This window comes from Carassius carassius, chromosome 30 (genome assembly GCF_963082965.1).
Source record: "Carassius carassius chromosome 30, fCarCar2.1, whole genome shotgun sequence".
NCBI lineage: Eukaryota > Metazoa > Chordata > Actinopteri > Cypriniformes > Cyprinidae > Carassius > Carassius carassius.
The window spans coordinates 13,877,338-13,902,751 of record NC_081784.1 but is presented as its reverse complement, the minus strand read 5'-3'; the positions used below and the strand labels follow the sequence as shown (position 1 = coordinate 13,902,751).

Sequence of the window (25,414 nt, the reverse complement as noted above, 5' to 3'; positions counted from 1 at the left end):
TGGTGGACATGTCACACAGCTTGGGGCGGCAGTCAGGAGGGTGGTGTGATGTATCAGGTCAGCCGGAGTTCTGTAGGGTTTGGTGTCCTCGCACTCTTGTTTTGTTGAGTTTTACATCTTCACCGATACTCCTCCAACACACACATCTCTGGTATTAGTCATTGTGGTTTCTATGTCAAATTTTAGGCATGTATGTTATGGCTACGCTGAGAGGTTTTGAAGTGAATTGGGGGCTTGCTTGAGAGTCACAGAGTTCCTTTGGGAATGAGATAGGGAATGTTTGTTGGCTTTGACATGGTTGCTGGGTTTCACTCTCTTTGGCCTTGGCTGACATTACCTTTAGTTCTTGCCCTGGCAGATCCAGCCCGTTCGTCCTGCCCGCCCCCTCCCCCTCCCCCTCCTCCAGGCCATACCAGAAAGTCAAGAAAGGCAGTAGCAACAAAGAAACCCAGATAGCGAATGTTGAGGAGCACGGGGAGCACAAAACAAAAACAGGTCGGGAGAGACATGAGAACAGGAATTCCACTGAAACCTGAAATGGCTTCCACGGAAAATCCAAGGTTATTTATGCGATCGCACTTGAGGCTATTTTCCAGGAGGGTGGCATCCTGCCATAGCCTGTTTAGCAGTGATAGGCCACATGCTATTAGCATCTGAGTCCTACCGGTATCTGAGGCTGGGTGAATTGATGTGAATAGCAATTTAATCTTCTGGTTTTAATGGGATATAAAATCCCTTCCCGGACAACTGTCCTCTAATAGGTCTTAAAAGTTGTTTGTTGGTGTCGAGATGGGGATAATTAGTATACCCATATCTTTGGGAGAGGGGGTTGGTGGTCGGGCCCTGGCTCTTCCTGCATGGCCAGCCGATTTTTTGGGCCTGGCTAAAAGGCGCTGGCCACTCCTATGAAGGGAAGCATTTGGAGGGCTTGTGACCGCTGCGCTCAAGGGGGTGGAAGGGAAATGAATGGCACAGCACTTAGAGTATCTCTGATGGGAACATTAGCCACATTAGACTGCTCTCAAAATGCCCTAATGGAGCACTCACACTCGTGCACGCACACACCACAAAAAAAAAATAAAAAAATAGTGCAAATAGTTTTCTGGAACTTTTTAATGTGTGATTTATATATTTCTGTAATTTGCCAGCTGCCCTATCCCTTGCCGTCTTAAGTAAGATAAAAAACGAAACCAGGATGGCCGGTAATTTCTCTGGACGAGATTGATGATAAGAGACATCAGTAAAGCGAAGGGATCTTCAACACCTCACAACTCCTACACAAAGACCCGCTATACTGTATACTCTTGTCCGTAGCTTCTTCTTTATCGTCCCCATTCTGCTTCACAATGTGAGGAGCTACTGTGGACTTCCTTTATAGGCAGTGTATATGTGTTTTGGGGGTGTTTGTTTGGTGCTAGTGGCGGGGCCTTGGTGTTTGTGTAAATGTCAGAGGCTGTGTCGTTATTGACTGCTCTGTAACGGCTGTGTGCCTCTGTGTTCTCCTACACAACCAGCCCCAGGCGGCCTGCTGCTGCAATACAGCTTTTCTTCTGACATTCATCAAACTGCTGCCTCTTTTTCTCCTTCTCCCACTTTCTCCCTCCCAACCCTTGCTAGCCTCTCGCTTACTTTCCCGCTCTCTGGATATGTTCTTTTTAGGGCAGTGCACAGTTGATGTGCGCTTGTCCACTCTGAATAATTTAGAGAAATTTTTGTCCTGTTGTCAGACACAGGCCTGAGCTGTAAGGCAGAGTGAGTGATCTATCTGTGTGGACCTTCTCTCATCGCTTTTCATTTTCACCAAGCCTCACCAATGTAGTCTGCTCACTGTGTTCTAACAAAGTCTGTTTTTTTTTTGTTCTTTTCTTTTGGTTACAAATTCTTTTTTGTTGTTGTTGTATTTCTTGTTATTGTGTATATACAATTAAATGCAGTGTACATTTAATTAACTATTTGTGTTTGCACTTGTCCCAATATACAAGAGAGAAGAGAGAAATGTGCAACAAATGTAGCTCTTGAGACTATATTAAATTTCTATCCTAATATTCTCAATATTCTAATTTAGATCAGAATCAGACTCAAAGTCCCATATGCCTCACTTCCTTTTCTCTTACTTGCTTTTTCTCTCTTCATCTTTTCTTGTTTTTTTTTGAGAGCTCTGGGCATGTGTGAGGCAGAAAGCGGCCTCTTGGTGAGGCGAGGTTTGTGTTAGATCGTGTATGTGTGTGTTTATGAGAGAGGGTCAGTCTTGCTGAGGTTTCTTCTCCTGAGACAGCAGAGCAAAAAGGGCTCTGACTTACAGGTTTAACTTTTCCTTTTGTTCTTTTCTTTCTCTTTCTCTCTTATCAACTCCCCCTCCACCCTGCTCCTTCCTGAGTCAGTGCAGACCTGCAGCCAGATAGTGAAGAAAAAAAAAAACATTTCCAAAGATAGTCTGGGCTGGAAAAAAACAAACACCTGAACCTGAATGAATAAGAGCAAAAGAGAGAGATACCAGAGACATTATAAAGGAGAGAAGATGGACCACTTATAGGAAAATGTTTAAGAATAATCGTAACATTTAATATGGCAGATGTAGGAATGAAAGTCCTGGCTTTCATTGGGCCAGTCGGAATCAAATAGATTTTAGAATCAACTCTAGAGTTCACATGCAAATGATCTAAACTAGGGCTTTCACAGTATCATATTTTCACTACACAGATTACTGTGGCCAAAAGAATTCACGATAATGTTTTTATTTCATTATCTAAACAGACTGTTGGACATATTTCTTTAGTAAGCTCTTTGTATGTGAAATTTCAAGTAAATAGTAAACAGTCCTAAAAGTTTATTTCGTAAATTTTTTTCAGTGTATGATATATGAACACACATAGTGGATATTGTGTGTATAATAGCAGCTTCAGGCAGCAAACGAGGCGGCAAAGAGACACGGGCTAACACGGCTAGCTCGGATGACCCGAGAAGTAGGCTACTCATGAGGGGGAATCGCTCTCAACTGAAATGTTCAAACAATCGCTCGAATCCATGAAAAATTACATTCTTTTTAAGATTGAAAGTGCGATTATTGGTCTACAATCAGACATATATGGTTTTAAAGAAGAGTTGACTTCGGCTGTTGCCACAATACAGCAATCACTTAGTTTACAACAGGAGCGACTAAAAGCCATTGAGGACTCGTGTGCCTTGAAATTACCATGGCCAAGCTTCAAACCTAAGTTAACTCACTATTTTTAAGGTGCAAGGATCTCAAAGGCAGATTAAGTAGATCACTGTTTTGAACTTTCCCTGTGACCTGTTGAATTTGGAATAGAAGCCGCTGCTTTAATTGAGCTCATAGGTCACTCCAGCCAAAGCCCAAACCCGGTCAACCCTTCATTATTAGGGTTGACTTCTACCATATTCATGAACAGATTTTCCAAATGGCACCCCAAAATGGAAGACTGTTTTCGAGTTTGCTTCTCTTAAGATTGTTTTGTGTGAAATAGCTAGACAAATTTTATTGCTCATTTGACATGTTTAAACATAATCTATTAGAGCAAATGAAGAGTTATACTTGCATGCCTGCTAATATAAAAATAGTAGCTTTTTAGTGTTTTGTTTTATGTATGTGTCTTTCCAAGGGCATGAGGCCAGTTCCTGTTGTGTACTGAGCTTTATGATGGTACTATAAGGCTGATGAGTGATCTACTGTGGCCGACAGCTGCTGCTGCTGACTGCCCTGGTCTGCATGTCCCTACACATCCCTGTTCTCTTGTGTATATGTGTGTGTGTGTGTGAATGTGGGTTTGTGTGCAGGTGACCGCTGACCTATTGCGTGTGAAGGAACAGGAAAAATTACTTTACTGAATTTATTTGAACACCTTCCATCACAAGTGTCAGCATTTGTGTGCTTGTTTGTTTATCTGAGCATAGGGATTAAAAGGGGATAAATGCAGAATAAGAGCCTAAAAAAACCACTGGAAGCCTCTTGTGTACTGTACTTCATATACACTATACTACAGTGACAGAGCTGAAGGTAGCTAAATAATTAATGAAGTACAAGCGAATAGACTTCCAGCTGTTCAGCCACCGTAGGACAAGCTATTCATGAATGTTTGAATGTCCTATAAGAAAATATATTCAAATTGAAAAAGCACAAAAAAGCCTTAATGGAAATATGAATTGCCCAAGTTGAATACGATGGGGGACAGAAAGGGCGAAAACGCTGAGCGAAGTGCAATTATGTGAAAGCAAATGTTATGGAGCCTCAGAACTGGCTTTGGTCCTCTAATTAAAATGGCTGAAAATGTTTTGACAGTGTCTGAAGCCATGCCCCGGGCCCCAGCTCTGCGCAGCTCCAATTTCTCTTCCTTACAGATGCAGCGATACATTTATGCAGAACGTGCTGTGAATATCTCACTCACCCCCCTCCCTCCCTCCCCTCTATTTCATTCCCTCGTTCTCTCTGGCTCTGAGAGAGACAATGAAGAAAAGAGGTCTCCATGATCTGTGCTTCAGAGGCTATAGCCGAACCCCTGGCCGTGTGCTGGTTTCTGCATTGTTATACGAATGATCTGTGTGTTTGAGCAACACTGTTTTGGTGTTTGTGTGGGTTAAATGAGTGCTAAGGTTTAATTAGTACTCAGCATACTGCAAAGTATATTTCAAAAAAGGCATTTTTGTAAATCTTCTGGAATACTTCTGACCGAATCTGAGGTCTAATTCCAATAATAATTACTTTTTTGGCAGTAATGAGTTTGGGCACAAAGCCTGTTTTCCTCTACAGGAATAAATTAATCTGGGTGTAATTAACTGATGCATTTGGAGCAGTGTAGTAGTTTGTACAGTGATTAATTAAGATATTTATGACAATGCATGTCACTCTTTCTTTACCATCCTCTACAGTCTTGTCATTCTTTCTAGGGTCCCATATATGTGTGTGTGTGCATCTGGATGCTGGTATTGCTCTCAGCATTTTTTTTCTTCTTTTGATTAAAAAAAAGGAAAAGAGCAAAGCACATAGCCCTTCTATGCTTTAATTTGTGTTCTCTATAATTTTGACATTGTGGTTTTGGGTTAAGAGTAGTCTACAGTTGCCACCAACAGCAGTGAGGTTCTCTCCTCATGAGAGAGAGAGAGAGAGAGAGAGAGAGAGAGAGAGAGAGAGAGAGAGAGAGAGAGAGGATGCACACACGGTTTTACGCTCTGACGGTTATATAAAGGCTTGGCCATTTAATTACAATCATAAACACAGTTTAAGAGGCTCTGACTGTATTATTAAAATTATGTTTATGAGGTTATGCGGGAATTCATTTTTAAACAATCCATTCCAGTGGAACGACAGTTACAATAATCCGAGTGACGGAACAACGTTTTTGTTCATTGTTCACGGGTGTCTCCTCCAGGAGTACTCCATCTGTCCCTCTGGGGCTTCTGCTCTCCAGGCATGTTCTCCAGTGGTAGAGCAGATCCCCAGTACAGTTCCTGGGTTGCTTCTACATGAAGTTATCATAAGGATACACACACTTCCTACATTCACATACATGAGCAGAGGATGTTTGACTGCTAGTTAAAGAAAAGGTTTCACTACAGTTGTTCACTCTTCATATATATATATATATATATATATATATATATATATATATTAATATTTAGACACTTTTGGATTCTTAAGTCAAGTGTATGAATGTCATAGTATTAGAACAATATCATTGTATTATAACAAACAATATCTGCAAACACATGATGCTAGAGCAGAAAAATAGAAAGTGACTACACAATTTTACTGTTCAATATAGCTTGGGCTCGGTAAGATTTTAAAAAGTTTTTTAAAAGAAGTCATCTCTTATGGTAACCAAGGCTCTATTTATTTGATCAAAAATACAATAGAAACAGTAATACTGTGAAATATTATTGAAATTCAACATAGCTGTTTTCTATTTTAATATATTTAAAAAAACTGAATTTTCCGCATTCTAATTGGCTGATTTGGTGCTAAAGACATTTATAATCATTGTTGAAAACTGTTGGTTAATATTTTTGTGCAATATTTGGTTACACCCTATTTCTAAGTGGACTATCAAAATAAAGTGTTAGGGAATATTTTTTAAAGGATTGTTTTATGAATAGAACTTTCAAAAGAACAGCATTTATTTGAAGTTTAATAATTTTTTTAACATTGTAAATGTCTTCAATTTTGATGTACTTCACTTTGGTTAATGTATCATATTCTAGCTGAATAAAAGTACTACAATTTTTTTAATTGTATTACAATTGTTTAAAAAAATCTTACTGACCCCAAACTTTTGAACAGTATCTTAAGCTGCTTTGTGATTTTTTTGATGTATGTTTTAGAATGAAAATAAATGCCATTTGGTTTGATATTTTGTTACATTTTATTTATTATTTATTTAGTTATATAATGCAACAAAATTATACATAAATACATAACATATACATACATACATACTATATATATATATATATATATATATATATATATATATATATATATATATATATATATATATATATATATATATATATATATATATATATATATATATAGTGAATATTTTTGGATGACCCACCACCCACCAGTGCCAAAGGGTGCAGAGAAGCACAATGTGGATCACAGCAGCAACTCTGGACCTCTCTGGCACACAAGTCAAACCAACTACGACATGCTCACGTGTGTTTCACATGCGCAAATATATATTTACACACATATAAAGTCCTGACTGGCCTCCTCACCAAAACAATAATGCTTTTATATCCTAGTTCTTTAAAGGGACTCGGGGGTAATTGTGTTTTGTCTTCATTCTTGTGTGGCAGATTGAACAGCAACACCTAATGACACACCAAGAGTATTGTGAAATTAGCCTCATTGTTGCTCTTAAATACTGAAGTCAGCTTCTCGTATTCAGCAATAACAGAATGCATGCACACGTTTTGCTAGGGACTGAGCAGCTTGGTTTGATTTGACTGGCTTGAGAGGGAAATGTGTGCCACTCTCTGTGGTTATCATAGGTTGGGAAGGCCCTGTTTAGCGGTGTGTATTTCTGATTGGAGGGGACACGTCTCTCCTCACTGTAATAATGATAAGGAGAGGGGAGTCAGGTGTGTGGAAATCTCTCCCGTTCTTAATTGCGCTTGCTGTCCGGCAGGCAGGCAGATGGGAGACATTGGAATGAGCTGATGCTGGGATTACTTGCTTAATGTGGAGGGGGAATTCCATTAGGATTTTTACACTCTTTTATACCTTTTCTTTATAAAAGCTGCAAGTGTCACAGATATTAAGTTTATTTCTAAACTCCACACATGCATACATTATATTTTCTGTTATTAGTGAAAGTTTCTTTGTTTGGGACTTGAAGTGTGACCCAGGTGCTCATCTTCTTGCAGTGGTGAAAATAAAAAAAAGCTTCTTATCAGGGTTTGGGATGGCTAAGGTTAATAAATGTGTAAGTCAGATTTTTGCCAGACTTTCCAGGTTAATTACTGACATGCTTCTGCTCCGGAGCACAAGCTCTTGTTATCACAGTATCTCTTTTAAGTCAGTCTTTTTTCCCTCACTATGTCTATTTGGACAGCGCAGTTATTGTGCGTATTACATCTCATCGTTTAGATATTAGTGTGCGTTCTTTTGCCGAGGCGGGTAGAAATGCATAAAGTTTAGGTTTAGAGGACACACAGTGTCTCGGAATCTTTTGTGGGATTTTTATGGTTCTTCCTCTGTCCAGCTTTGTCAGTGAGCAAGTGTTGGTCAAACAGGTCTTTGTTTGTGGCCAGTCACTCGGCACACCACAAAGAGTCTGAAACCGGACAAAGAGACTGCCAGACTGCTTGGAGGAATACTGATACAAGCCAGAGACACACATGACCTAAGCACTGACACACGTGTTAAACACAGACACCCATTTGTTCTGGTCAGAATTAGTTAATATTTTTATTATTTTTTTTTTTTCTTTTAGATCTAATCAAATCAAAAGACAACTTTTTTATATATGTGAAGTCAGCATGAAATAAGGTTCTCATGTCTTGCAGCATGTTCATGCTATACTCCTTATAAAAGTATTTTAAACAGGATTTTGCTATTGTTTATTACTTATAACTGTGTGAGTGTAAATGAGAAAAAAAAATGTATGACTAGTTAAATAAGCACAACAGTTTTTAAAAAGTGCATGCATTTTACTTGAAATATTTGTACTTTTAAAAATTAATTTGTCACACTGCAGGACAATTCATAACGACTAAGCAAAAGCAAAAAGTTACTAAAAATTGCAAATAACTTTAAATTAATGTTGACCAGTTGCAGAATCTTGATATACACTACTAATAAAAAGTGGGATTAGTTTTTTTTTTATATTATATAATATATATAATAATAAAATATATAAACATAGAAAAAAAAAATAAAAAAAAAATATATATATATGTAAAATCTAGAATGAAATAGAAACCCAAAATGTAGTTTAAAAAGGTTTGACATTGATTGATTTGTTAAATATATTTTGTTTGTCAGTGTTAACAGGATTCATATGCATTGTTCTTAATTTACTTTATTTACTAATGTAATGCTTAAATTGTAATGTCATAATTTTGAGACTTGAGCAGGTGCAGAGGTGAAGGAACACCTCAAACACAAATATATGCAGAGGCTCTTGAAAGCATAAGCTGCTGATAAAATAAAAAAATGATATTACATGGCATTGTCCTTTCTCCCCCTGCATTCAGTAATCCTGTTACTGCATTGTTGCATAACTTCAATTACCATTATCTCTGAGAGCTGTTGAATCTTGACATAATCGTCAAGGACAAAACAAAAGGAGCCACAGTCTCGGCTAGTGACAGCAGTGAAGCTGTTGAGATGGAAGGCTGAGAGTACAGCTCGTGAAATGCCAGCAACTGTCCAAATGACCTGTGCTTTCGCATGTAGGAGGTTTTGAATCGCTGTGTGCAAGTGTGTTCATATCTGGTGCTTTTGTTTGCCGGGGACACCGTTTGTGTACTTCTGTGAGTGAGGGGGGTGGATTTTTTAGTGGTGGGAGAAAGAACAATGGATGAATCTGCATGTCAGGGATATTGGGCTGCCCGAGCTGTTTTAATCTGGCATTCATCTTAGTCAGCCAGTGCCATCGATCCAGACGGCACACATAGAAATGTACCCCGCTTTCTTAACAAAGCCAAGATTAGACATTACTCCAAATATACACGCTCTCCATCTATATGTGTCAGTCATCCATGTGTGTCAGTCAAGATAAATCCATTCGTTTCATGCAGTTAGCTGTATTTAAGTGTATTTTAATGAAATTGGTATGATGGTAAAACAATTTTTCATTTGTAAATGCACTTGTGTAATTTAACACAATGCATTTGCAGTACCAACAAACAGGTTATGTGTGAGTTTGAGTGCTCTTTTACATTGAAATACAGCAGACCTGTCCCCTAGGTGGTGGATTTTATATGTTTTCCGCCCCAGACGAGCTGTCTGAATTTTGCAGGAGTCACAACTTGACACTTTTTGGTTATTTTCGCACTGTAAAGCTATCTGTTTGGTGTGCTACAGTTTCCCTGCACGAAATGCAAAACTCAGCAAGGGGGGAATTGGGTGGATGGGATGGGGTTCACAACATATTTCCTTCCTCCATGTCTCCGGTTTCACCATGGGCACCAGTCACTCTCTGCCAAGCCATCACTGCTCTGTAATACAGCCTTACTTTTTGTCAAGATCATTCAGTGTGGCTTTATCTAACTGCAGTTTAATGTGTGTGTGTGTGTGTGGTGATTTAGCTGGATTAGTCGGTCCTGTGAGGATGTGGTTGGCAGGTTGGTTTGGGGGGTTGTGGAGGGTGTTCTTGTTTCCCGTGGCTCTGTGCTGTAACATTGCTCTGACATTTCCCTGTGTAAAAACTGCCAGCCAAGCACTGAGCGCTCGCATCCGTCTGTAAGTAGCCGTGCTGCTGCCAGCTCGTGCAGACCAATCCAACAACTGTCACCGGCAGTCTCTTCCTCGAACGTCGCTGCTTGCCAGCTTGTCCGGACTGACCTGCTTTCACTGCAAATTGGAGAGCTTTCTAATTAACGGAGGAATCTGTGAAAATTAGAGCAAGGCCGCTTTCCGAAATTCTCTACTAAATGCTTTGAGTTTTCAAGGCACAGATTTTCAAACATTTAGAAAACTTGTGCACTCAGTGGAGGCCGAGATACTCGAGCCACGTAGTTGCGCACATTAAACAGCTGTGAACCCACGAGTCCATCATCTGCTTTTACAGCCGATCCGTCTCAAAAGCCCAGCTCTTTCCCCTCAAAAAGACAGTCAATGACACAAAGAATACTCTTTCAACTCTCTTGAGAAAATAAAAATTAGACCAAAGGGAGGGGGAGGCTAATTTCTTTGGCAGACTGCTGCTTTTAATTCCACCCAGTAAAATCTTCAGAGTCTAATAGCAGATTATTGGAGCACCTGTCTGTGACTCACCGACTCCTATCATCGAAACAGATTGTGACAGTTTTGTCAGAAGAACCTGGCTGTGAGCGTGCCAAACACGATTCCTGCATGGCATATGTGGGTGCTTGTGAGAGGCACACCAGTCAATAATATCTCCGTTTGCGTGAAGCTATCAATTATTGCCGCAATTATTTGTCTAGTTGGATATTCAAAATGTCATGTGAAAAAGATGATTACATATTCCACTGAGTGTTGCCATGTGTAATGAAATGAAGCGGGCCCTTGTTAAATGTGGAGATGCGGTAACCTGTCCCTGTATATGAACCTTGTGGCTAGTGAGGAGACAGCAGACCCTCAAAGTCTATTTAAAGAACTGAACCTTTCAAAGACCCTATATTCAAAGCAAATTGGGTTCTGTCTCCCGAACCTCGAAAACAACAGATAGCCATTACAGTTGTAGCTGTGTGAAAGGAGTGAAAAATACCCTTTGCATGATAATACAAAAATGCATACTAGATTAAGCCCTCTGCAGGTGGCAGCAATTAAATGTCATTTCTGCAGATTGTAATGATCCATAATTTAGCTGGCCTTTGCATCAACCCCACTGATATAAAGTAGTGTGCAGTCTTGATTTGGTGCAGGGATTTCAGCTGTTGGTCATGAGTGAGATTGTCAGGAGGTGCTCATGGGTGGCAGGGCCATAGAGCAGCAATGTGATGTTATTTTTCTCTCTGTACACACCAACCTTCACCTCCCTCACTGCCCATCTCTCTCAGCTGAATGCTGGCGTGTGATATCCTCACTAATGCTATCTTTTTCTGGGACCTTGGATTATTATTATTATTCTCATTAAATGTCTGTCAGATTTGTCGGTCAAGTCTAAATGGCTTTGTCTTTAATATATACAAAGAGTATGTGCAGGTTCTGGGGTTAATTGGAAAGATTTTGATTTTGGTCTTTTAATCATGTATGTTTTGCTACCTTTAATTAATAAATATATTTCTCATCTGGATTAATGTAAAAATAAATCTTTCTCAGAAAAAAGTTTCCCTCTCAGTTCTCAGTGAAAGTCAAACAAGTTCCGTTTTCTTATTAAAAAGATAGGAAGCTGCTAGGTGAGTGACCTCAAATGATAATGGTAAATGATAACCAGTATAATTTGAGTAAAGGAAAACACATTTATAGTTTGATGTCACGGATGTGCTTAAAATGATTTAAAAAAAGAAAGTTTGAGAAACACCAGTATACGTCACCTCGTTTTATATTATTTTGAGCTTTACTCATGTTATTCCTTACCCTCATTCCTAAACACTTATCATTTATTTGTTGTCCATATTTCTCATGTAGAGTGGTTGTGTGTTTTCGGTCAGAGACAAAATGGTGACAGCACAGAAGGGTACAGCAATGTCTGGAGGTGGCTGTCTGCCCGCCACAGAGCCTTCCAGAACCACCCCCATTTGTGTGCATTAACAGGATTAACTGAGAAAATCCACAGTGGCTCTGGCCTGCCTTTCCTCCTCTGAGCAGCAGAAAGGCCTTGCCTCGTTACATGCTTTGCTGGCTATTGAAGACTTCAGAGAAAGCCCCTCTGAGGAAAACAAACGAGATGAAAGAGTGCACACTGCCTGTTCGGCTCCGTTCAGCACCTCTTTCAGCCTTTCTTCCCACCATCTCTCCGCTTTTTTCCCTCTACCCTCTTTCTCTCGGGATGGTTGTAAACAGTATATGATAGCAGTTTAGAGACCTCTGGCTGGTGGTGGTGGGGGGTTAAATCCATATCCCCTATCCATTTTCGCTGTTTGTTGTTGTGGTTCCTGTGTGGATGATGGCTCTTTTTCTGACCGCTTGACCTTGCTTTTTTGGGAACGTAGGTAAATATCTGTATCTTGCATATAACATCCTTTTTAGCGCTGGTATTTTTCAAAGTTCAAACTGCTACTCATTACCTCATGAAAATATCCATTTCATTGCCATTTGTGAGTTAATCATGTGTTTTTTAACTAAAGGCAACCTGAACCTGATGCTTGTTTACCTGTTGATGGTGCATATGGCATTTGCAGCACTTAATAATATATATATTATTATTATTTAGGAATTGCAATGCAGAAATGATATATTTCTGCAGTCCTTCTAGATTTTGTTCACTGTATGCTTCCTGTTCATCTGTTTTTATACATGGATGAAAGTGTTTAGCTTGAGAGTGCACTATTGTTTGCTTTTATAACTCTGCTGACAACTGTTACAAGAACTGGGTGAACTGTGTACAGCCAAAAGCACGAGTGTATCACCCCATGAAAAGACCTGAGCTAAACCCCAACACAGTCTTTCTCTGCTGGACTACCAGTGCTTTGTCTGGTTTTGTGTTGTGAAAATCTCTGCTCTACTGGATTCTGGTCTTTAGTGCTGTTTGGGAGCATGTTTATAATAAGAGCTGTGTTTACTGTTACTTTAGCCTGCTGAGGGGTTAAAGCCGATGAGAGACTGTTAGTATGTGCCGGGGGCTGTACAGGTCTGGGGTCTAGACTGGAGATGAGGGAGGTTCATAAATGATTAAGACACAATTTGTAGGCTTTTTGTAGGTCCAAAATACACTAGGGAGCAGCTGAGAAAGGGAATAAGTATGAACAAGCATAGGTAGCAGATCTAGAGATCTATTCTATTCTATTCTATTCTATTCTATTCTATTCTATTCTATTCTATTCTGTTGTTCCTTTAAATGAGTTGCATTTAATATCTTTGGTACAGTTAGAGAATTAACTCTTCTCTTTTGTGTTCTGCAGGTAAAGATGAGCCTAGCATCTACACTTGCACAACCTGTAAGCAGCCGTTCAGCAGTGCCTGGTTTCTGCTGCAACATGCCCAGAACTCTCATGGCTTCCGCATCTACCTTGAGAGTGAGCACGGAAGTCCGCTCACACCCCGTGTGGGAGCTCCTTTGGGAATGGGTGCAGATTGCTCCTCTCAGCCCCCCTTGCATGGCATCCACCTCCCAGAGGGAAGCCCATTTAACCTTCTGCGAATACCCAACTCTGGACGCGATGGACCTCCTCTCCGAGAGGGTCGGTTTCCCCCTACGCCACCTCTCTTCAGCTCTCCACCCCGCCATCACTTAGACCCTCATCGCATGGATCACCTGAACCAGGAGGAGCTGACTTTGGCCACCCACCACCCGAGTGCCTTTGACAGGGTGCTGCGCCTGAACCCCATACCAATGGATCCCCCAGCTATGGACTTCTCTCGTAGGTTGAGGGAACTGGCTGGTAACACCTCAGGGTCAACTCCTCCTCTCTCACCCAACAGGCCCAGCCCTATGCAAAGGCTACTACAACCATTCCAGTCAGGAACTAACCCACCCTTTCTCTCCACCCCTCCTCTACCTTCCATGCAGTCCCCCTCTGGTTCCCAGTCCACCCCGACCCCTCTTACACAACAGCCCAACACGCCCATGAAGAGCAAGTCTTGTGAGTTCTGTGGGAAGACCTTCAAATTCCAGAGTAATTTAATCGTGCATCGACGCAGTCATACGGGTGAGAAACCCTACAAGTGCCACCTGTGCGACCATGCCTGTACGCAGGCCAGCAAGCTAAAGCGGCACATGAAGACACACATGAACAAGTCATCGCCCATGACGGTCAAGTCCGACGATGGCTTGTCCACAGCCAGCTCCCCTGAGCCTGGAACCAGCGATTTGGTGGGAAGTGCCAGTAATGCCCTCAAGTCTGTGGTAGCCAAATTCAAAAGTGAAAACGACCGTCTGATTTCAGAGAATGGAGAGGAAGAAGAGGAAGAGGAAGAGGAGGAGGAAGAAGAGGAGGAAGAGGAAGAGGAGGAAGTTGAGGAGGAGGAACCGGAGAGAGATGGAGGTAGAAACAACTACCACTTCAGCCTCAACCTCAAGGCTGCACGGCACCACGAGAACAACGGTGGACGTCTAGGTGGGGGCGAGGACGGGATCCCACGCTCACTGCCTGAGGTTATGCAGGGCATGGGCTTGGCTGCCAGCATGCAGCACTACAGTGAGGTGTTTCATCAACACAAGCGAGGAGCCCTAAACTCTGACAATGATGCACATAGGGACATGTGTGATGAGGACTCAGCTCTGGAATCAGACAGAGTGGACGAGGGCTGTGGTTCAGCTATCAATGGTCGAGGCTCATCCCCAAATGAGTCGGCCTCTGTTGGTTTGTCCAAGAAGCTCCTACTGGGAAGTCCAAGCTCACTTAGTCCTTTCTCCAAACGAATCAAGCTGGAGAAGGACTTTGACATCTCCACCCCAACAATCCCCAACACTGAGAATGTCTATTCCCAGTGGTTGGCTGGCTATGCTGCCTCTCGGCAGCTGAAGGACCCCTTTTTGAATTTCGGGGATTCCAGACAATCACCTTTCGCCTCGTCTTCAGAGCACTCCTCAGAGAATGGAAGCCTCCGGTTCTCTACACCACCAGGGGACTTGGATGGCGGTGTCTCGGGCCGCAGCGGGACTGGTAGTGGTGGCAGCACACCACACCTTGGGGGTCCTGGTCGGCCCAGCTCAAAAGATGGCCGACGCAGTGACACCTGCGAGTACTGCGGCAAAATATTCAAAAACTGCAGCAATCTGACAGTGCACCGGCGCAGCCACACGGGTGAGAGGCCTTATAAGTGTGAGCTCTGCAATTATGCCTGCGCTCAGAGCAGCAAGCTAACACGGCACATGAAAACACACGGGCAAGTGGGCAAGGACGTTTACAAATGTGAAATCTGTCACATGCCTTTTAGTGTGTATAGCACCCTTGAGAAACACATGAAAAAATGGCACAGTGACCGCACATTGAGTAACGAAATTAAAACTGAGTAGCGGTGGAGTGTGGTGGCTCACTTGCCCCATTAACAGCAAATAACACCCCACTACCATCCTCATCCTTGTAGATTTCCCTGTTTCGCTAGTCCAGTGGCGGCTAAGACAACGTGCTTGGCACCACCAGCACACCCTTTTCATTTACCGTTGAATGCATGATCTGTATCGGGGCAATACTATTGCATTGACGCAAACTTGGAGCCTTTCTCTTGTGCAATAATTTACATGTTGTGTACTTTTTCTTTGCCATTTTGGAAAATTTGACAGCATGCATGATATATTTTGGCTAATTTTAAAAATAAATTGTCCCTGGTTGGTTAGTTGTTTAGTAAATGTGTTGCTGTTTTATCGTTCATTATTTTGAATTTTTTTTCTTTATTTTTCTTTTTTAAGATCAAAGAAAGAGAAAAGAAAAAAACAACCATGCTGCATACTTTCTGTAATACATATCATGTACAGTTTTGTGTTGTAACATGGAGGACTACAGGCTTCCGCTTAACCCTCTTTGGATGGGCTGGATATATCGCACTTAAATTAATCTTTCAAAGAGATGTTCTGTCCATATAGGGTTAATATACTAATGGGCCCCAATTACAAAATAAAAGTAATGACAGCCTTTGAATTTCTTAAAAAGGAAACATTAAGATTTGAATTTGTACTATCATTTGGTAAAACAAACAAAAAGAGTGCCTTGGATATCTTGAAACTGCATTGGTTAATCTCATCTGCTGTTATTCTGGAGTCTCAGCTAGATACTACATAAGGATCAATTGGATCCTCAGAAGGTTCTTGCATCAAGTACCTGACAGCTATAGTCAAAACTGACTTTAGAGAGAAATAGTAATAATCAAAAAGCTAAGGAAATTTCTAATTATCATCATTATTCATCATTAGGTATCTATGTAAAATGTATCCCTACATTGTGTTTTATGTCCTGGGCATGGCACATGCAGTATATGGTGTGGGATTTAGCCTTGTTTACTTCGTCTATCTGAAGGTACTGTACTTGACGGTACTAGTTTTCTGTCCACAATCATTTGACTTTTCTGTGTTTGTTCAAGTCTTCTCTTCAGTAGCACAACATTTTGATGTTTATTTTATGACCATTGTTAGTGTGAACAACCATGGCGAAGGAACACCTGAGGGCATTTGGAGCAGACTAATGTAATGTACACTTGAGAATTGGTTATTAAGAAAGCATTGAAATATTTGCAGCTGTCAGTGATGATTAACCATGAATTGCCTACAGGTCTGAGTCAAAATCTTATTTCTTTATTATTGCCTATGTCTGAGCTCCCTAAAAGACTAAATGAACCTGAAAGACCGACGAGAGAGAGAGACAGAGAGAGGGAAAACCATACACGTCACTTTTGTTCCTTTGTTTTATGAGTTTCACAAATAGTGTGGTATAAGTTGACATTCAGAGGAGATTTCATTGTTGCATTATGACATTGATGACTTTAGACAATGTTTTTTGATGTTTAGACGGCACTTGAACTCTGTCCTTTTTTATATTAAACATGCTATTTGGAAGTATAGTAGTTAAATATAAATTAAGATTGCTTGCTTGTTGGACAACGAAGTGCACTGTTAAAGTTTCCCAGTTTACAGGTATTCACGAGAGGGAAAACTTCCTATTGAATCAAACATGGTGTCATTATTTAATGTAAAAAAGCCAACTCCTCACACCTCATGAAGATAAAGCCCAACTCCGATATAATATTATTGTGTCAAAGCACACAGTGCTTGACAAAGTATGGACAAATGAAACTTGCTGCTTTCACTGCAAGAATTTTTTTGTACAAATCTTTTTTTAAGTATGAAAATAAAATGACTTTTTAAAAAAGTAACATTTCATTATCTTAGGGGAAACTGTATTTAAGTTTGTTGTTTCTCTTTTCCTCTTTGTCTTGGTGATGTTCAAGACTTGATCACAATATATATAAAATGGGAAAAATCTGTGATTTTTTTCTGCTTTTTCTTCTTTTTTTCATTTTGGCTCTTCACAGCTCTTCAGGTCAAATTTGCATTGGGGAAAGGTTTAAGATTATATATAAAATATATAATAGAGAAACATAATTATAGGAAAATGCACATCATGTCAGTTCCTATGCTAAAACACATTTATGGTCTACTTTCTTCTGTATTTCTAGAATGGTATTTGAATTAAATGTTCACCTAGTGTAGGTACCACAGTATTTATATTGAGGCTTGTATTTTTAACTGTTGCTTGTTCTCTCAAAAGGTATTATTGTACCTTTTTGGTAGTGGAAAAAACAACAAGCTGCCACGGTATATTTTTTTTAATTTGGCAGGATAATATAGTGCAAATTATTTGTATGTTTAAAAAAAGAAAATCAAATTAAAAAATTAAAGTATGTGGCATTGTACAAAGGAGGCCATTCAATGGTTTCCCCAAGGAGTCTTTTGAGAATGTCCACACTAGCTAAAACAGGTGGTTGTACATATCTTTTTTCTGTTCTTCTTTTTAAAAATCTCCTGCTGCCATTCTGTATGCAGTACAGCAAGCTAATGTTGGGTTTTTCTGTAGTGTGCTTCTGTCTTTTCACCCGTCTCACCTGAATACATTCCAGCATCTTGAAAAAAAGCTAACGTCATATGCAGTAAACAAACAAACAAACAAAAAAATCATTCAAATAAATGAATTCAAATAATCAATGTTTTGCAGGTGTTTTTTTTTTCATTGCCAAATATTAAATGGTGCTTTATATTTAGATTGGGATGACTTTCATATGCAAAGCATATTTAAAAAGTAAATAGAACTAAAGGAGCAGCCCACTTAAGTTCATACACTTTTGTAAATGGCAATGCGGAATATTTTGTTATCAGCCTTTTCTATTCCTGTTATAAGAGCTGTTTGTTGTAACTTGAACTTGAACTTTATCTTTTTCAATGGGAGTCACTATTTATTATTGCTTAAATAATCTGTTCAAAACGGAGACATAGAATGGATCCTTTTTTGTTCGTTTGTTTTCATGTTTCTTAATTCTTCTTTTTTTTTTATAAAATAAAAATAAAAGAATGACCAAAGGTCATTGACAGACTTGCTTTTTTGTTGTTTTTGTTTCTGGTCTATGTTGAGTTTTATTGGAGAAACCACTGTCTCTGTTTTCTGGCAGTTGTCTACATTATCTTGTTCACCAACCAATTTTGTCCCTTTATTGAAAACAATTAATAATAAAAAAAATTAAGTATACCTGTGTCTGGTGGAAAGGTTTCTCTGTACATTTTTGTCTGTTATTTATTTATTTATTTTTTTGTCAAGGACACTTGAGACACACTCACACGCACACTTAAACAGCTCAGAGTATAGTACTAAAGCCAGGACAGTGTTTAAGTCTCATTTACTTGAACTCCGCTGGGTGTGTGCGTGTCAAATAATAAGGACCGTCATCCTGAGCAGCTCTGGACTCGTGGCAACTTTCCCCTCCCCCTGTTCCTTTACCCGCTACTGTGTGTTCGTGTTGTTCAGCAATGGTGTGTTTAGCCCATAGGCAGAGGAGGGCCTTCAGGCTGCTCTGCAAATCTCTGAGCTCATGTGACCAAATTACTTGAAAAGTGTTACTTTACCTGTTCTATAGGTCAGAAAAACAGCTTAGCAGCTTTACCACATAAGCAGATGGGATATCTCTCCTGAAACTGCCTTTATTTTGTATATCTCTTTTATATGTGACAAAAATGTTGCCTACATTCACCAGTTCGTCATTAGCAAAATTAACAGAAACTTTTGTAGCAGAATAAAACCTTGACCACAAACTGAGTGTTGTTTATAATGATGAACAAACTCAAATTTTCTCCTTTGTCTTTTTCTTTAAGATTCCTTTTCAAACACAAGAAAGAAATAGCCACTTTTGTTTAGAGAGGTCTATTGTGTTTTGGCAGGTGGGAAAGACGCAAAACTTCAACCCCTCCCTACCCAATCATTCCCATTTTATTCATTTGACTCTTGAAGACAACATGTCACTCTACTCAAACAATGCTACACTACAGGAAAATAAAACAAATCACTGACTTTTCACTCCATGCCTGAAAAACGAGTGCTCAGATAAAACCATGCACTGAAATTCCCATTTTTTTTCAGACTTTAATGCTGTATTTCTGATAATTCTGTCATCATTTACTAAACCTCATGTCTTTCAAATCCTTTATGACCTTCTTTTTTTACATGGAACAGAAAAGGAGAATATAGTCAGAATGTTCAAGCTGCTCTTTTTTCATACAATGGAAGGTAATGATGACCGTAGCTGTTTTTTGAAGGTAAGATTTTTCATTGAATTTATTATTATTATTATTATTATTATTTTTTTTTACAAACTACTCTATATAATTGCTGAACATTTGTAATTTAGTGTAAATGTTTTATGGACTACATTCATGATGCCCCTTTTTTCTTTTTTTTGCAGCTCCATGCAATTTCATTGTATGGAAGTGAGCACCTTGGCCATTCAACTAAACTTTTTCGTTTCATGAAAGATAGTAAGGTTTGTAACAACATGAGGGTGAGTATATTTAAATATAATTTTTGGATGAACTATTCCTGTCATGGCCTGTCAGAAATTAAACTAGCAACTAATACATCAATATATAAACAGACAACAAAACAGATTGGCATCTTCCAGGAAAAATATGGTGTTCTCACTGTTATAAAAATCTAATCCCAGTATCCCCAAATATTCTTCTTTTCTCCTTTTCCCAGTGTTTTGTAGTTCAGAATTCTCCAGCTTCTTGGAAAATGTGAGTCTCAAAGCACTGAGGTGCATGGTTTGTTTTAGTTTTGTGTCTGTGTGGACTTGGCCGTGCAAATTGGTCTCCTGATCAAAAGTTCCTTGTGTTTATGGCCCGCTGGCAGACATTCTGCTTTGGGGTTGCCAAGAGGGCTGTACCGCTATCTAAACAGAGGCTGACTCAGTTGTTTAAACGTTACACATTGTCAACTTTTTGTGGTACTGCTAGACACAAATGCCCTTCTTGTGTGTTGAACTAGCTTTGCATCGTTTCATTGTTCTTCAGCTTGGCTTTGCTCTATTAATTGTGTGGTGTGAGGTGAGTGGGCACAAAGTAAGTGCACCTAAATGGACAATGACCGCCTCGCACCCACTCTCAACGTATGTGGCAGTTAGCAAAGCTTAGATTTACAGCACATCTTCTGAACGTAAACTATACTCTCACTCTCTTATAGAACAGCCTCACATGGCAGTTTACACATGGATACAACCTCCACACCAATTTGATCTCAAGGAGACACGGAAGATGATTCTTGAGAGGTGATTATTTACCCTTGGTCAAATGGTTTTGGTTAAGAGGTTATGGGGACTAGATTAGCACTCAGACATCACACCAAGCTCAACCTTTGACCCTGACAGGCCTGCCCAAAGGTTTGTGGGGTCAATTGGTCAAGGGGCATTTTATCCTCATTTCAGTGAGCCACATCTAACATGTTTTTCTTCTCTCTCTCTCTCTCTCTCTCTCTCTCTCTCACTCTGTCTCACTTTCTTTAATGGCACGCTGTCAGGCTCCTGGAGGCTCACCTGCTTGCCTGCTTGCCAGCTTGTATGCTGACTTCAATCTCATTAAAGGTGGAATCAGTCTCTTCATTGTTGTTTTCCCCCTCAAGCACAGGACAACAGATAGATAGTTAGGGGCAACCATGTGTGTTCTATGATTAGATTTGTGAGGGATAATTAATCACAAATGGTGCAGGGGAGAAACACACACACACACACACACACACACACACACACACACACACACACACACACACACACACACACACAAACAGCAACATCATTTGAATATGTTAGTGCTTTAATAAGCTAACTGATTGATCCCAGGTGAACACTTTGTTGTGGAGATTGCAATGCCCTTTAGGTTTAAAAAACAGAGCCCGCAGCCCACACTGAGCCCTGTTTGGAGATAACAGCCTGTTTGAATGAGGCGTGTTGAATTCTGAGAAGCCGTGTCACTCGAACGGTCCTTAAGTATGTCACATATGGACTCTCTCTCTTTTTCTCGCCAGTGGTGTGAGGCCCTGGAGAGACATGACATTTTTAGAACACACTGTATATACAGTGAATACCTTCTGTAAGCATTAATGAACATTATAGGTTCACATATTTAAAAGACGAATGAGAAATGGCTTTTATTAAGTCATCACCTAGCCCAATAAAACCTGAGTCACACACTACTTTCGAAGAGGCCAATGGGTTAGGCATCTGCGTGAGCAAACCGAGTGCAGACTTTTTCCACATTATCTGTGCAGTTTTTTTGGGGGGGGGAATAAATGAGTTTCTGTGAAATGGAATTAAATATAGTAAAATGTGTTAATCTACTGAGTAATGAGTACTACACTTTTATAGGTAGAGAAGCAAAAATAAATTTTAATTTTAAATTCATTTATTTCACCATTGGTAACTTGCTTCCCACATATATTTATTTTAATATGTAAAATAATAATGTATTAAACAACAAAAGCTGTACATCTTGTGGCAGTAAAACTTTTTGAATATTAGGTGTTTCAGGTTTTCTGGAAATCCATGGACACAGATTTCATGTTTTCATGATCATCTGTTGACTAAAGTAATAAAAGAACACTTTATGTTCACACACACACACACACACACACACACACACACACACACACACACACACACACACACACACACACACACACACACACACACACACAGCTCAAGCCTTGAACCACAGACATCAGATGCTTGCGTTTAGTGTTTGGTGACTTATCCAAGTCCCTTGCCTTTGCATGGTCAACAGAGTGAGTGTGTCATTACCATAAATCTATCAGTGTGTGCGTGTGTATGCCTCTCTTTCTTGTCCTCTTTTAGCACCCTGGGTCATGTTGGACTAATGTCTGGCCTTGTTCTCACACTGGCTGTTTGCTGAGCTGGGAAGGCTAAAGTCTATAGATAGGCAAGAGACTTGGAATGCAAGGTGTGGACAACTGAGATAAAGTTAAGACTGTGTTTACTGAAGGGAAGAGTGTGTATGTGTGTGTGTGTGTATATGTGTGTCTGTGTGTGGATGGTCTGGAGTGTAAAGGTCCGAGAGTCAAGTTCACTCCCTAAGGAAAAATATTTCTGGTTTATAAGTGTGTGCACGGTAGTTGTATCTAGATTAACTGGCCAGTAATCTGTTTTTCAGACTGCTTGTCTGTGATGACAGTCTGTAGTTTCTCTCACATCCACGTCCACATATACAACTTTGACGCTCTTCTCCTCTCCTCAGGGCATTTGGTGCAGGCCTTAATCCCAACGTAGCCTGATGGTTGAGAGCAAGTCATTGTGTCCAGGCAGACTGCAGCTAATCTGCTGGGGGAAAAAGAAGCCTGTCCATGCTTGCTGTTAACACGTCTGGTTCCTGCTCGATTCTGGGAGCTGTGCAGGGTGACCTGGGTTAATTGCAGCTGCAGAGATGAACAGCCTGGATCACCTTCGCTACGAAAGAGACGGGAAAAAAAATGAGGTAATCATAGAGGACGGCTGAAGTTGAACTGCAGAGATTTTTTTCAGGACAGTTTCTAATGGCTGGTAGAGTGCTTTAGAGGAGAGGAGAGGACGGGACAGATGTGAAAATGAGGCATTGCTTACAACTAGTATTAACTGAGCTAAGGTGATTAAAAGTGTTCAGCACTAAATAGAGGTGTACAAAACCTCATTCACCGGTTTCACACTTCACTATTTCAGGGGAAAACTAGTCTTTTTTTTTCTCCACATTTGTCTGTATACATGCATTACTTTCTCCTTCTTTACCCAGTCAAGTGTTTCACTAATAGTCATTCATATCTTTTTTGTAAACAAAGTAAATGAAGCTATACAGAGGGAGCTGCAATTATTCCATGATTTCATGGTGACTTTAAAAGAAAGATGTCTGATCAGCAAATTGAGAAAAGTAGATAAAATACTATCTTGTCCAATTTGTTTGATCATTTGTGGTCTAATAATATTGTCCGGAGAAGAACAGTGTGGCCAGATTTGAGACTGTGTTTTGTCTAGTGGCCTTACTGTTTTGTGTTAAAGTGACCCGAGCACACTCTGTCTACCGCTTAAGACTGTTTTGATACTTTGATACACACAGAGAAATGCATCAGGAACACAGTGAACATTTTTCATGTGTTGTAAGTGATTTCAAAAGGCCATTTCATCTTAATTTTACAACTTCATGGTCTCCCTGGTATGATCTCCATGCTGTTTCCTTCTTAAGGCACAGCTCTGGCTCTTTCTCCCAGTCTTAAAACGGTAGAGGTGAAAGGTCAGAATGGCAAGGCTGCAGATTAGGTTTCACATGACTGAGCACCTTTGTTGGGGCAGCCCATAGAAAGGAAGTGTCTTGCATATTTGAATCCAAGAGGAGGGTCGTGCAGCTCCTTCTTCTGAGTCCTGTGCTGAGATAGGACACTGATGCAGCATGGCTTCCCCCTTCAGCCTCACTGAGCATGTTTGCTTGTCTGAGGGGGTGTTTTTTCACAAATGTAGAAACATTAATCTTTAAAAATGTGGATAACATCAGTTTTTGCTACATTGTTACATTTTACAAATAAAGTGGTGTTTTTATCCACTTTTATTTTATTATTTAATTTAATTTAATTTTTATTCAAAGTGATTTAAAGTATTCTTATAACAGTGACAGTCCTTCTAGAGCAACCTATTTTTTTTCTTTTTATGATAAAACAAGTAGTTTAAAAAATAGTGGATAGAGTATCTGCTTTGGGAGGTTAAATATAAATCGCTATTTAAAAGTTTGGGGTCAGTAAATTTTTAAGGAAATTTAAAAAATAAACTTTTATGAGCAAAGATGCATTTAATTGATCATAATTCACAGCAAACGGTTCTTTTCAACTCCCTATTCATCAATTAATCCTGAAAGTTTTTTTTTTCAGTTTACAAAAATAAATAACTAAATAAAAATTATATATATATATATATATATATATATATATATATATATATATATATATATATATATATATATATAGAGAGAGAGAGAGAGAGAGAGAGAGAAATAAAACAATAATTGAATTAGTTATTTTAAACTGTAATACATTTTCAAGATAAAACAATAATTTAATTTGTTATTTTAAATTGTAATACATTTTCATAATACTACTATTTTTATTGTATTTTTTGATAAAAACAATTCAGCCTTGGTGATCATAAAAGACATTTCTCAAATTTTTGGAAGGTATTGTACAAAAAACAGCACAGAGAAAAAGCACACAATATTTGTAAACATACAGATCAAATGCAAGATCATATAATCAGTTCCTAATAAAGTCTGGTACCATTCATTTGATCCTGTCCAACACAAGTCAACATAAACAGCTGCTTACCTCACTTCCTCTAACTGTTCCACCTTCCTCATGCTGACATGTGAACTTGTTTAAAAACCTTACATTACGTCTGGTAATGACTAAACAACACATTGAATCGTAATGTTTGAAACTTGACCCTGTAGACTTCAGTTTATGAAGTGAGTGGATTAGGTTTGCTCTCTGTCTTTGTCTTGCCCTCCTGCGTGAGGGATTTTCTGTTTACACACCCACACTGTGACTATTGGGCCATCAGGGCCGAATTAATTTGAGCGATCGATAACTTCTTCATCAACATTTTCATTTCCTGCCTGAATGGTGGTGGCCATTAGTTGTGTATGTGTGTGTGTTTGAACAGTGATGACATGGCCAAGGTCAGGCAGCCAGTCGCCAACTAGAGATCACGCTCTAAGAGGTGAGAGATATTTATTTCTGTGTAGACTCTCTCCTACAGCCTGTAATTGAACATACACACACAAACAAACAAACAAACACACCAATGTTTGTGCTGTCCAAGACTTTTTCAACTCTGCTTAAACTGATAGTTCCAAACCTGTATGACTTTCTTTCTTTTGTGGAACACAAAGATATTTTGAAAAAAGGTGAAAAGAGTTGTGAAAAGAGTGTTGTTGTTTTTTAGGTCCCTACTGACTTACACTGAATTAACCAAAACAGTTGAAACATTCTTATTTTTATTTATTTATTTATTTAAAAAAAATCACAAAAGAAAAAAAAAGTCATACAGGTTTGAAAAGAAATAATCTAAAAATAATTAGAAAAATATCCCATTAAGTTTAAAGTAAAA

General features: G+C 39.4%; 1 protein-coding gene across 2 annotated transcripts in view; it reads left to right on the top strand.

Moving 5' to 3' along the window:
* LOC132110671 (B-cell lymphoma/leukemia 11A-like) overlaps positions 1-17,945 on the top strand; it is a 52,714-nt gene extending 34,769 nt beyond the window's left edge. For both annotated transcript variants that reach the window (XM_059517475.1, XM_059517474.1), the window contains exon 3: positions 13,210-17,945. In XM_059517475.1, coding sequence (XP_059373458.1) covers positions 13,210-15,266 — 2,057 coding nt within the window. In that variant the 3' untranslated portion in view covers positions 15,267-17,945. The remainder of the gene's footprint in view (positions 1-13,209) is intronic.
* The last annotated feature ends 7,469 nt before the right edge of the window (positions 17,946-25,414 follow it).